Genomic DNA, 13446 nt, shown 5'->3' on the forward strand with positions numbered 1-13446 from the left:
GAGGAATTGCAGTGAATTAAAATGTACCAATTAACGAAAACCCATTTAAACACAAAAGGGGACAGATTACTGACTCCTTGTACATCTCTCTACAATCTTGCCTCTATTTCTTTCACACACCTGTCTTCAGTAGCACCTCCATCAGAATCTTGAGAAGGGAGTCGCTCCTTGACCCCACCCTGAATGGAATTCTGGGAACGTCTACTACTGCTCCTCTTGGTTCGAACCTGAATCACATATTTCTTAGACTGAATATGTACATAGGATAAATGCATAGCAAAAAAGGTGTCAAATCTTCTCTCAGAAATATGATACAGATATTGGAGTTGCTGATACCACATTGTCATTTTTGATTTTGAATAATGCAAAGGCTATGTTTAAGGCCAAATATGTGGTTTATCTATATACAGTACAAAGGTGGTCATAAAAGCAGGTGCACCTGTACCTGAGCGAAGGAGGTGGAGAGTCTTGCTTTGGGGAGGCGGCTGAGGGCAGGGATCTTCTTGGCAGGAGAGGATTTGGCAGCTGTACTGTTCTTGCCTGATTCCAAAATGTAATGCTGAGCCACTTTCAGCAGTCGTGTGAAAACATTCTTAGCGCTGGAGCCCGGAGCCTCTTTAGAAACACAAAAGAAACATAATCTTAAGAAAGTCTCAAGAATCACAGATCGCAAGACTTGGAAGTGGAAGTGCAGTATATGTTTATCAACGTTTCCACCGAAATTACACACAACAATTTGTCCCAGGAATTTTTTTTCCCTCAGACCTGTTGCCGTCTACATTTCCATCGCGGTCTAAAATACCATGAAGAATAGGCAAATTAGTCCGGTGACGTAGGACTACACGCGACTTTCCAGTTCCCGCTGGATTTCATCCTGCGCATATAAGCTTAATAAAGCCTGAACCTTGTCGTCGGTCCATCGGTCGAATTTTTAAAACTCCACTGTTGATTCGAACAGTAAACAACTCTTACTGCGCGCACTGCAAAAGACTGGTGGTTGAAATAAAATGCTGCGTGGAGTCAACCAATCGAAATGCTGCGTGAATTTGAGCGCCCATGTTCAGCGCCCAAGTCCCACCCCCGAAAGTTCCTTAACTTTGAGAAAGTACTACCTTGCGAGCAGGGACTCTCTGAGGGGGAAATATTTACCCGGAACTTCATTTAAAACCTGGTCCCTGTGGTCGAAACACACCGAGAACCAACCCAAAGTCCCTAGTTTCTGGGGAAAGTTCCTGCAGTGGAAACGTGGCTTTAGTGAGTAAATTTAAAAAGTAGGTGCCAATGGGTCAATGGGTGAACTTCTGTGAGTTGCAGTATATTTCCAGATACAAACAAACATCACACAACACATGCGCCCACAGCACAAAAGTGAATGTTATCAGACTCTATCACATTTACACAGGTGCTGCCGGCCTGCTCTTGCTAATGCAGGCTGTGTGCTGGAGAACAGATATCCATGTCAGCCACATATGCCACTAGGGATTCAGCCTGTCCCCTGTAATCTCATCAACAGAACAAGGAAATGTGGGCTGTATTGTATTTCAAAGCGTCTGTTCTGGTGGTTTTGAGTCGGGTAGGTGACAGAGTACAGTTGGTAGATACGCTCTCTGCTTGAGTGTAATTCGCTTGACATTGAAAGCATGAATTGGTGACCTGAAGTACAGTGTGTCAAAGGTTTCAGCCTATTGTCTTGAATTTCTTTTTCTGGGCTTCCCGCCAATTGTATTAACTTGTGCCATGTGATTGGATCCAAGGGGCGTTATAATCTCATGTACGATACGGCAGGGTGCCATCTCAAGGTACTGGAGGACTTTCGTTATGAGACATTGTATCTCTCATAGCGATGACCCATTAGATTAATAGTGTGGAGGTCCAGACCTAAATTACTCATAAATAATCTCTATGAACCGGCTCACCTTTTTTGGAAGTGTTCTTGGCACCTTTTTGTGAAGGTTTCACATCGCGTTGTCCATCGCTGAGAGAACTCGTACAGCCTTTTGCGCTTTCTTTTTTCACTTTCTCTGCAAAGACAGATGTAAAACAGAATTTTTTATATGTAACAGGTATGTGAAAGATCCAAAAAATAAAAATAAAAAACACACATAGTAAAAAAAACATAGCAAATAAAAATAAATAACAGTAGTAAATAAAAAAAAATTATATAAAATAAATCAAGTTATATGAAAAATACAAAAAAAACACAAAAAAGTGAATAAATCATTTTCTTTTTTGTAGTGTGTATGCCTTAAGTGTTGTAGAGAAAGCATTTTTTTTTTTTTTTTTTTGGTATGCAAGCTTTTCTATCCCACAAAAAGACAAGCAAAGCAAAGCAAATAAAAATACTGCAGACACCCGCCAACTCATCGCAAATTACATGCAAAAACAAATGTTTGTGTCACATTTTAAACTATACAAAAAGTCAAAAGAAACATTTGAAGTACTACGCAACTACAATTAAACCTTAATCCCGAGCTTTGGAGAAAGCAGTAATTTCACAATCTCAATCAGCGGCAGTTTAAAAGATTTAGTTTGCAGCGGATCTCATAAAGACAAGTTCTGGCATGTTCAGGAGCGTAATGAAAAATACTGGAAGGTACAAGAGCTCACCATGCCTCCCTGAAGCACCCGAGGGCCTCAAAGGACACCTAAAGTCTGCTTATTTACTCATTTACATTCATTTTCTGGTAGATTTTTAAATGACGTACATCAAAAACAAGTCAGAGAGGAGCTATTGAGAGAATTCAAAATCCTTTCTGCCAAATTCTTGGGGTTTCCCTTGAAGAGATTCAGAGGTATAATTTTGTAGGGAATAAAAGTTAATGGACCATGTCACCCACTGGCATCGGTTTCAAAGAGCAGGAACAAAACAGATTAGCTGGTGATGCAAAGTAAAGGTTTATTCTGTGGCTCTAATGCAATAATGACAGGGCTATTCTGAAAGAATGATGGGTAATCCCATCATTTTTGTGCCGTTTGATAGGAAGAATGTGCATTGTATTTCTCCTACAACTAGCGTCACAAACTGAACATAAACTGTCGTGACTGCAGATGAGAACAAATATCCGAAAAATATCAGACGACAACAAAAGGGTTCAAACAAAAAGAGTTTCTATTTGAGAACAATAAAAGAGAAATTTGGCAGAATGATAGGATAAAGTCTTATTAACTTTAGCCAGCTGTATTAAACTCATCCATGATTGCTCACTTTCTCCAGCCCTCTCTCACGGACACATACAGTCTTTGAAGAGGAGAACGCCCAGCTTTAGGTGGTGCTGAAAAGCGGCTTTCCTCTCAAATTACTCAACTGATAACCTGAAGGCTATCGTACTCTACCAGACGCAGAAAAAGGCCACCTTTCTGTGTTTAAACGTCTGTGCAACCATGATAGCAACCATGACGCATTGGTGTCGATACACATGTTTGGTGTGTATCTGTGTGTGCTGCCACTCTATTACGAGAAGTCATTTTAAAAGCAGTGTATACAGACAACATCAGTTCAGTTTACCTAGTTTATATAGATCACAGAGTGGTTCAATAAAAACACGGCTAAAGACATTTCTGGTAAACTAGGTACAGTTTAGCACTATAACATTTTAAATAATGGTAATTAAGGCAAAACTTTATGAAGTTACCCATAGTAATTGATGCTTGAATAAATAGTGGAAATACTGTGAAACTTTTTATTTGAGTTTTTTGAAGTAAAAATATCTAAATATCTAGTTCAGTCATGAAACTAGAGGGCGCAGACTGACAGGTCCTTTACATGCATCACATCATTACCGCATGTCACAAGCTGATTGGTCTGCAGACAATGAGATTGCTTGCTCAACATTTAAATAGGCTGGTTCATCATTGTTTGCAGTAAGCTAGTCCTGCAGCGAGCTATCAGAGTTCCCCTGAAACCCTCCACCTCCCCCAGCTCCACCTGCCTAGATCTGCTATGGGATTTATGTACGTCTATGCAGCAGCAGCATATCGTACATGCTCATAGCGGCGTGTCTGTGTAAATATTAGCAGCTGCAAATCCATACTTGCTCTGCAGCAGAAATAATCATCAGCAGCAGTTTAGCAGAACTAGTCCGCCAAGACCAAATGCATTAACATTGCCATATTCAAATAGCATGCCGTCATGATTGAAATATTCTTAAAACATAAATTTACATTTTTGTTGTTGTGGTTGTGTTTTAAGGATACATCGAACAAAATGCAGTCAGGCGTATGCTTAAAATAAAGCAGAAAACATAGTTTTCAAAGAGTATACTATATCTTGGCAAATAAGTCTAAATATCTTATGCATTAAGCCTTCTTATGCATCATTTAAAGACCCCTGAGGGCAATGCAGAATAAAACAAGCACATTATATAACAAAGAGAACAAGTCTTTTGATTTGAATTTGTAAAAAATTGTGACACTCTGAATTTCAAGAGCCTTATGCAACAAATGACATCATTTGCATTGGATGTGAATCCACCAGATCAGATGTGCTACCGTCACAATCTGCTTGTGCATGTCATGTGTGTCAATCAGTGCAAGCGTTCAGGTCAGCATGGATCAGCAGCGGCAGAATTTTCCTGCTCTGAAACTGCTATCTGCCACTTCCTCTGACGCACAAACAGCAACAATGTTGGCCTGGCAACAGGTAACCATGGCGTCTGTGCACAGGAACTCTGCAAGACCAAGATTAAACCTGAAGTTTCCTTCTGGACGCCAGGCCCTGTTTCATAAAGACCGGATCTCTTGTAATGCACAAGTACTCACAGAGAATGAACTACATAAAATAATAAAAATAGTATAGTATATTATATTATAGAGAAGTGGGGTTTAAAACTGATTCCACTAGTGAAAATACCTTTTCTTTTTTTGTTGCATTTTTACATTGTATGCCATGATTTTAACTTGGATTAAAAATACTAAAATGTATGTTTATTTTCAGGTTTAAATTAGATTTTATCTTTATTTTTTCCACAATGTTTTTTTCCTTTAATATATTTCCTTAATGTAGTCACCATTTAAACACCGCAATATAAATCACTAAAAGCTAATTAAATTACATTAGATTAAATTAAAATTCTATTAAAAACTCTCTCCGGTAATGTTACTGAATAGGGGACACGTTAAAGGTGGTATCAGCGATTTCAGGCCCAAACATAAATGATCACATTCATCTAATATTTCGCTAGCTGCACGCCCCATAAGCATGCTTTCAAAAAAAACGCGTCTCTCTAGGTAGCCTAGGCTCTGAGATCTGCAAAGAAAAACAGTTGGTATCAACATCACTCAAAACCAGAATAAATAGTGTTCCAACCAATCACTGACAGGGGCGGGTGTTGTGAGGTTTTGCGCTCGTGCACGGCTGCCTATGATGCCTGCACGCGAAAACCTCACAACACCCTCCCCCTGTCGGTGATTGGTTGGAACACTATTTGTTTGGGTTTTGAGTGTTTGGCTAAAACGGGTGAAAACAACTGTTTTTGTGTGCAGATCTCAGAGCCTAGGCTACCTAAAGATACAAGTTTTTTTGACAGCATGCTTATGGGGCGTGCAGCTAGCGAAATATTAGATGAATGTGATCATTTATGTTTGGGCCTGAAATCGCTGATACCACCTTTAAGTCAAGTCAAGTCAAGTCAAGTATATTTGTATCTTTGATTGTATCAAAGCAGCTTCACAGTATTAAATTAAAATAATATAACAAGGTTTGTTTCTAGTGAAATTTATTGCACAAATAAATAAATGCATTGCATAAATGCACAAATAAATATATCAAGGCATAAATAAGTAATAAAGTGGGTCCGGTCTATATTTCCACAAGGATCATAATCATGCTTAACTCGCTCATAGAAGCAGTGTGAACATGCAGGATGTCTCATCAGTGTCCAAGATCCACCTTCAAAGTTCCCATAAATTTCCATTAAAACTCCCATAACTCACTATCATTACACCTGGAGGGAGGGTGCTACAGGTTCTCATGCACCAGAAAAAATTACATTTACCTTTACTTACCCTCAAGCAAACAATTCACATCTAACGGAGTTCAAACAAAACACCCAAAAATCAGTTTTCAATTAAGCTGTTTCTCCAAGTTATGTGTATAGTTTGCACGTGCCAAAATATTGCGCCGCAGGAAAACAGATAACGTGGAGCCTAACAATGAGTAGAGTACAGTAAAAGTCCTGAGATGAAGCCAAGGAACACAATAGGTTATGTATGCGAATACAAAGGAAATGGGCTGACTTTTGAACCTGCACCCAAACAATCAATCAAAATAAAAACAGTCAAGTAAAGAGACCACCATTTAGAAGACTTAACATTAAAAGACCTGCACCTCCGCAAAGTAAAGCTAACATGCTGGTGATTTAACTCCTGTAATGTCCTGCTCTCCCTTTGATGAGATTTATGGTACAGCTGTGGGACATGTGATTACAGGAAGTCATTAACTAAGATGGGAACCTCATGACACCAAAAAAAAAAAAAGTTTCAATCCAACTCTGTATGACTTTTTTATAAATACAGCATACTGGTAGGGAAACAAAGTTAAAGAAAATTATTTTTTAGGGTGAACTATTCCTTTAAAAGACTGACTGTAAAATTATCCGCTTGCTTCAGGCTTTGGATTTGATTGTGACAAATTGACACAGGACAATATTTACTGGTAAACCATCTGTTTCTGAGAGAGACGTCACCATGTGCGCTGCTGATGCAGTTCAGACGAACCTTTAAGGATTTTAAAGAGATTGAAGCGGACATGAGGAGGTTTGGCATTCAGTAAAACACAAAACCGAAGCATCTTCACACTGATAAACCGTACTCCTTCTGTTTGGACAAATCCTGGGCTATATTCCAATATTACATGGAAACGCAATCTGAGGGAGAAACATTATGGCATGAATGATTACCAAAAATTTCTAGGTCACTAATCAAGACAAATTAAGCACATCTTTTATATAAATAAAAGGTATTTTTGTTACTATTATTTTACTATTTTAAATAAATACACATATTTTATATGTAAATAAATAATAAGTAAATTAATTATATAAGTGTTATGTAAAATGTGTCTTAATTTTTCATAAAAAATAAAGTAATATTACCAAACAGCAGCAAGTACCATGTAACAAACATTTGCTCTATTAATACCGACACATTTTATATAATATAAATAAATAAAAAGTTGAATATAAATGTACACACACACAGTCTTTAATTATCTTTAAATGGCTTCCCACATGTTATTTTATTTATTTATTTTACATCACTCTGCTTTTGGTTTTCAAAGCATGTCTTTCCAGGGACAGGTAAGAAGGTCACGAAGGGGAATAAAGGAGGAGTTGTGGAGGGAGGCCCACCACTGCATTGTGCTTTCTGGCTATCAATCAGTCCTGAATCCTCTTTCAAAGATAGTCATCTATCAAAGCCTCAGGAATATCAATCACTGCAGGGTCGAAATGCAAAGGCGGCTCATAGAAGAACTACTTGATACTGGTCTTTTCAATCCGAGACACTAACCATGGCTTTCATTTCAAGCATCACTAATTTCCTTCAGAAAAACAGTGTAAACATAAAATAAATCAATTCTAAATTTAAAGTAATTAAGTAATGATGATACAGTTCTGCAACATAAATGTACATGTTAATATAAAGTTGGAAAAAAAAAAACTCACTGAACTCAATCAATCCATTTCTAAATATATGTACACAGTCTGCTCTTTTAATCCATGTGAAGTGGTAGGCTAGATCATTTACCAGTTGATTTGAATGCATCAATATGGATATGAATGGGAGGAGCTCCCTGACCTGCTGACACTGAGCTTAGACTTCACCACATTCCCTCACTCAGGACTCAACTTTTAATGGGCCTTTAAGCCTGATCGCAGGTCAGGGGCCAGCACAGGGGCCAAACACTCAACAAGGACTTAAGGAATATGGAGAAAAGTGTGCTGGAGAAGATGTTTTTTTATTTTATTATTCTGATAAGAATTTCTATAGCGATAGTCTGGATTAGAGCAGCACGATTAATCGTTAAAAGATAGCGATCTCGATTTAAACCCAAGCGATCTCATTCCTAAATGACAACAATCCGGCCAATTCTGTAAAACCTTTGACAAAATCACAACAGAACATTAAAATCTGCATTGGTGCTTCAACTGAGCCAGAGAAAGCAGTCGTCATGTATAGGTATGAAACAGCTTCAAAATCACTATTTTCAACCACACAGTATTGTTATTTCTGTGGTGACAAGTGACTTAAAAAATGTATTTGCCATTGAATCATTCATTCCAGAGATTCGCTCAAAAACGCTGATTCATCCAGTAATGAAACAAGTGAAGTCTTTATGAGTGAATCATTAAACCATTTAATTAACCTTATTAAATAAAATTAAACCTTTTAAATAGACTGCAGCAATTAACATTTGGTCAGAACCTCTAGTGAATTACAGATTTTGTTTATTTGTCTGTTCAGAATCATGGGAGAACTGTGATATCTGTTTGATGCAAAAAAAAAAAAATCGGGACTCAATTTATTCAGAATCGCGCAGCTCTAGTCTGGATTTTTAGCCATTTTGCTTGTCTTAGATCCTTTTTGTTTTTCTGATAAGGCTGTCAATTGATTACATTTTTAATGAAATTCAATTTAGCATAGGCTGATGGATTAAAATAATTGCAAACAATCGTATATCATAAGCTTCTTTGAAATGAAAGCTGTCTGTAAATACTGGACATGGTTACAAAAGACTAGAGCATCTTTCAATCACTGCACAAGCCCTTGTTAGTTTTAATGGGAGGGTATAAAAATATCCCAATGGATATGATGAGTCACAGAAGCATAAACCAACAGAAGTCCAGCATAGCGTGTCTGTTAATTCCTTTGCGGTTTGGCTTTTTCCTTCACTTTAAATTACTAGGTTGTAATACATTTCCTTTTCAAGTTTTGTCCCAGATTCGCTCAAGTCCTTTTCTCAAATAAAATTGCCCAAGAGTTCTTATAAATTGCAAATCCAGACGGAAAGAGCTAAAGACAGGATTTAGCTTTCAACATTGGGAGGGAAAAAAAGTTAAACGTTCTCCTGCCGAGACAGCTCTATATGCAAGACATTTGTAGGGTGATTTACCAAAAAAGTCTCTATAAAAACATTGATGTTTGCCTAACAACCACACTGACTCAACCAATGGCGTGATCTGTTTGATCAACCAATGGAAGATGGGGGGAATATTCAAGATTCAAGAGACCTGCTTAAAACATTCATTAGTGGTGCAAGCAAACATGTTCTAGAAATGGTATGATAAGTGACTGTGAACTGAAACTCTAGCAATCGCCTATCAATGCCTTAGCAACCACCCAAAACATTCAATCAACCACTTGGCAATGACTAACAACCACCCAGAAAACCCTATTTATTGCCTAGAAATTCATGAGAATACTCTAGCAACACCCTAGAAACTATCCAAATCCTTGCAACCACCTGGCAACGCCCTGGCAACCACTCATAAAACCCTAGCAACTGGGTTTCTAGCTTACTAACCAAATAAGCAAATTAAGCACATTTTATTAGTAAATAAATAAAAATAAATTGTCTAATATAAATGTATTTATTTAAATCTCATTAGTATTTTATTTTGTTATTTTATTTATTTACACATACAATTTGTCTATATTCATATTAAAAAATAAATAATATTACCAAAATGGCAGTAAGTGTCATGCAAAAACCACATGCAGTTCTTGAAGAAACTGCCTGAGAAATGCCATAGAAATCCATTCAAGTGCTTAGCTAACACCTACAGTAGCAACACCCTAGAAACCACCCACAAAACCCTAACAACGACTTGGCAACCACCCGGAACACCCTAGAATTCTAGGCAACCACCGTCCTAGAAGCTAAAAATCTAAAATGATCACGTAATGATAATTTCAAATTAGACTTTGTTTGAAACAACTAAACAGATTCTAAATATCATCATTTTTGGTAACACTTTATTTTACAGTGTCCTTGTTACATGTAGTTACTGTAGTAATAACTATAAATTGTGTATAAATACATGCAACTAACCCTAAACCAAACCCCAATCCTAACCCTAACCCTATAGTAAGGACATGTAGTTAATTATTACACAGTACTTAAATGCATAATTGACACTTTGCAGGGAGTTTGATTGACAGACGATCTGACCAATCATAATGCGCCATCCGCTGAATCCTCCATTTTTGTCCGAAAAAGCAGTCAGGAGACTCCTTCTTATGTTCTTTCATGTTCATTTGATGCTATAAATTAACTAGGAGGAGGAGATGATCGGTTCACGAAGAGCTTTAAGAGGCTCTACAGCGATCTGTCACGACACATTAAAGAGCCACAAAACGGTATTTATTGTTTAAATTTCTTTTTTTTTAAAAGACAAAATTTCAAAGTTGAGACTTTGTTTTATATCAAAAGTAACCTGGTCAGTCCTGTCTGTCAGTGCGTTGTCAATGTCCTCTTTGCTCCGCAATGTATTTTTCAATGTGTGAAAACATGGTGGGGTGTGAGATCAGTGTGGCTTGTCGGACATAGAAACAGTAACTAAAGGGGGCAGGACTGCGAACGGTCAATTACACTGTAACAAAGACACCTTAAAATAAAGTATAACCTCATTTTTTTTTTCATCAAGTAAATAAAGTTATCCATAGTTATTACAGGATCCATAAAACATCTAGTCTTTTAAACCTTTTTAAAAATTTGATCGTTTTTTTTTAAATATTGTATAATCCTACAGATGGTAAAACAGATTTTTAGCAAACAAACACATTTAGGCTTTACTGCATAACATAAACAAAACACCTTTAAGAAAAATTACATAATGGACAAACGCAGAAATGAATGTCCTCCAGTTCAGAAGAGACTGAAACTGTCTATCACATAGAAACCACCTTCAATCACAAGTGCACGACCTCGAGAAGATAAACCTCTACTCTCATACATAGAAGTTCAGGAGACACATGAAATGGTTCAAAGTGGATGATGGGTGGCCTGATGCTGAAAGTCCAGGAAAGCCTTCTGTCATTAGTGGATTTATAACCAACATATGGCATTACTCAAGAGGGTCGGAAGAATTTCACCTTTCTGACCTGGCTAAGCCCGAGCCTAAGCCGCACTGCCCACTTTTGACAAAATGCTATGAAGCCCTCTCTTCACGCTCATCAACTGTGTGCCGCCCAGAATGAGAAGGCTTGCGTTGGTCATTGCCTGTTTCACATCTTCTGAATAAGCGCTGGGCGGTCATTTGATTAAGCCGGTCCAGCGGGAGCACTCGGGTTACAGAAAATATTAGCCTTCAGCAGAACGTGCTCGGGGACAGAACAGTCAAACGCAATGAAGGGCTGACTTAATCATCTCATTTTACAGGATTAGAGGAGAAATGGCTGACTATTGTGTTTGCCCAGGCACAGAGCCCTGCTCAAGGTGACCAGAGAAGCAGATTCAGAGCTAAAACACAACATAAACGGTTTTGATAGCCGCTTTATAAGGCTTTTCAGGTACATTTTTCAGTCAGCGCTGTACCATCCCAAAGGCCAGAGTCATCGTCAAGGGATCCCAAAAAGGTCCGCTAAGATATTGAACACTTGTTGGTATTGCAGTTGTTCCAGGCCCCACAAATCTGAATCGATTGTGATTATAAAAATATATCGCAAATAAATAATTCTTATGAACTGGTTCTTTTAATAATAAAGCCTCTTAAGTCACTGTACTGAACCAATGAACAAAAGAACTGTTTTGAGTACTTAAGATCTGTGAAATGTAAATTAACATTACTGACTGGCTTATATGACAATGTGTAGTTAAAGATATATGCACAACTGTTCAAAGGTTTGGGGTCAGTAAAATTTTCTTTTTAACTAGTCTCTTATTTTAACACAGGCTGCATTAATTTGATCAAATATACAGTTAAAAACAGTAATACCATGAAATATTATCAGAATTTGAAGTAACTTTTTTATTTAAATAAATTTTAAAATATAATTAATTCCTGTGAAGTTGAAGCTGTATTTTCAGCATCATTTTTCCAGTCTTCAGTGTCACATGATCATTCAAAAAAATGATTCTAATATGCTGATTTGCTGCTCAAGAAACATTTCTTATTATTACTAATGTCGAAAACTGTTGTGCTGCTTAATATTTGTGTGGAAACGGTGATACTTTTTTTTTCAGGATTCTTTGATGAATATGTTGAGAAGAACAGCATATATATATATATATATATATATATATATATATATATATATATATATATATATATATATATATACACACACACACAAATATACAAGCTTGATAAAAATGATCATTCTACAAGAAAATTTCAGATGGCACTTAGAGGCTTTTGCATTTGAACTCTTCATATATGTATATACAAATTTTAATTTCAGTAAATAATATACAAGTATTTTACATTTTGGATTCATTGCACCTGTAGGAATCAGCTGAGTCACTGCACCACAGACAGCAGGGGAAAACAGCGCTGAGATAGCAGCACACCTCAGGATTCTGCCAACACACTCACAAGCAAAATGCAATCCTGCTCTCAGGCAACAAACACTTTTCTGTACCGCACACCCCCATGAGAGTCTACACAGCAATCATCAGATATGTCCATGAAATAGAAATGACAAATCTGTTCTTATAAGCTATAAAGCATTACTTTCAGACGTGGATTCAGACTTAAGTTCCTCTGAGCCCTAAGAGAGACCTGCAGAAGAACAGCCACTTTATTAGCTGAAACAGGAAGTAAAAAAACTTTTCAATGCTTTTATAGTGTATAATCATCAAATTTTATACCATCTTTAGCCAATAGTATAAAAAAGAACTACAGTATTTATGCACTTGATCCTCGCCAAGCCCTGCCTCTCTTGGTTACTGTTAATAAGTCAAACAAGCTTTCCAGATCATTCCATAAGAATGAAGATGTCTGTGTATGTGTATGAGTTAAATAAAGTGGCATAAATCTGAAAAAATAAAAATTTAAACTTCCGTTCAAAGGTTTGGAGTTGGAAAGATTTTTATTATGTTTTTGAAAAAAAAAATTATTTTATGCTTTTTTTTCATTCTAATATGCTGATTTTGATGCTCAAGAGATACATTTATTATTATCAATGTTGAAAGCAGTTGTACTGCTTCATATTTGTGAAAAATTCAGGATTCTTTGATGAATCGAAAGTTCAAAAGAACAGCATTTATTTGAAATAGAAATATTTTGTAAAGGCCTGTTCACATCAAAGTTGAGAACTATAATGATAACAATAAAGAAAAATCGTTCTAAATATAAAAGAATAGCAGAGTCCACATTACAACGACCACAACACAGAGGAACGATATCGTTGGAATCACTTTCAGAATGATTTTGTCTAGTTGATGAATAATAAAAACATTGAGAGCCAATCAGAATCCATCCTGCTTTGAAGAGCTTGAGCATTTAA

General features: G+C 36.9%; 1 protein-coding gene across 1 annotated transcript in view; it reads right to left on the minus strand.

The window, feature by feature from the left end:
* The window catches only part of LOC308684525 (USP6 N-terminal-like protein), a 39649-nt gene that overhangs the window by 12440 nt on the left and 13763 nt on the right, over positions 1–13446 (minus strand). Inside the window, exons 11-13 of the mRNA XM_081355778.1 lie at positions 1917–2021; positions 446–615; positions 121–227 (exon numbers count right to left, since the gene is read on the minus strand). Coding sequence (XP_081211904.1) covers positions 121–227; positions 446–615; positions 1917–2021 — 382 coding nt within the window. The remainder of the gene's footprint in view (positions 1–120; positions 228–445; positions 616–1916; positions 2022–13446) is intronic.

This window comes from Scardinius erythrophthalmus, assembly GCF_964197995.2.
Source record: "Scardinius erythrophthalmus genome assembly, chromosome: 24".
In the NCBI taxonomy this organism is placed as follows: Eukaryota; Metazoa; Chordata; class Actinopteri; order Cypriniformes; family Leuciscidae; genus Scardinius; species Scardinius erythrophthalmus.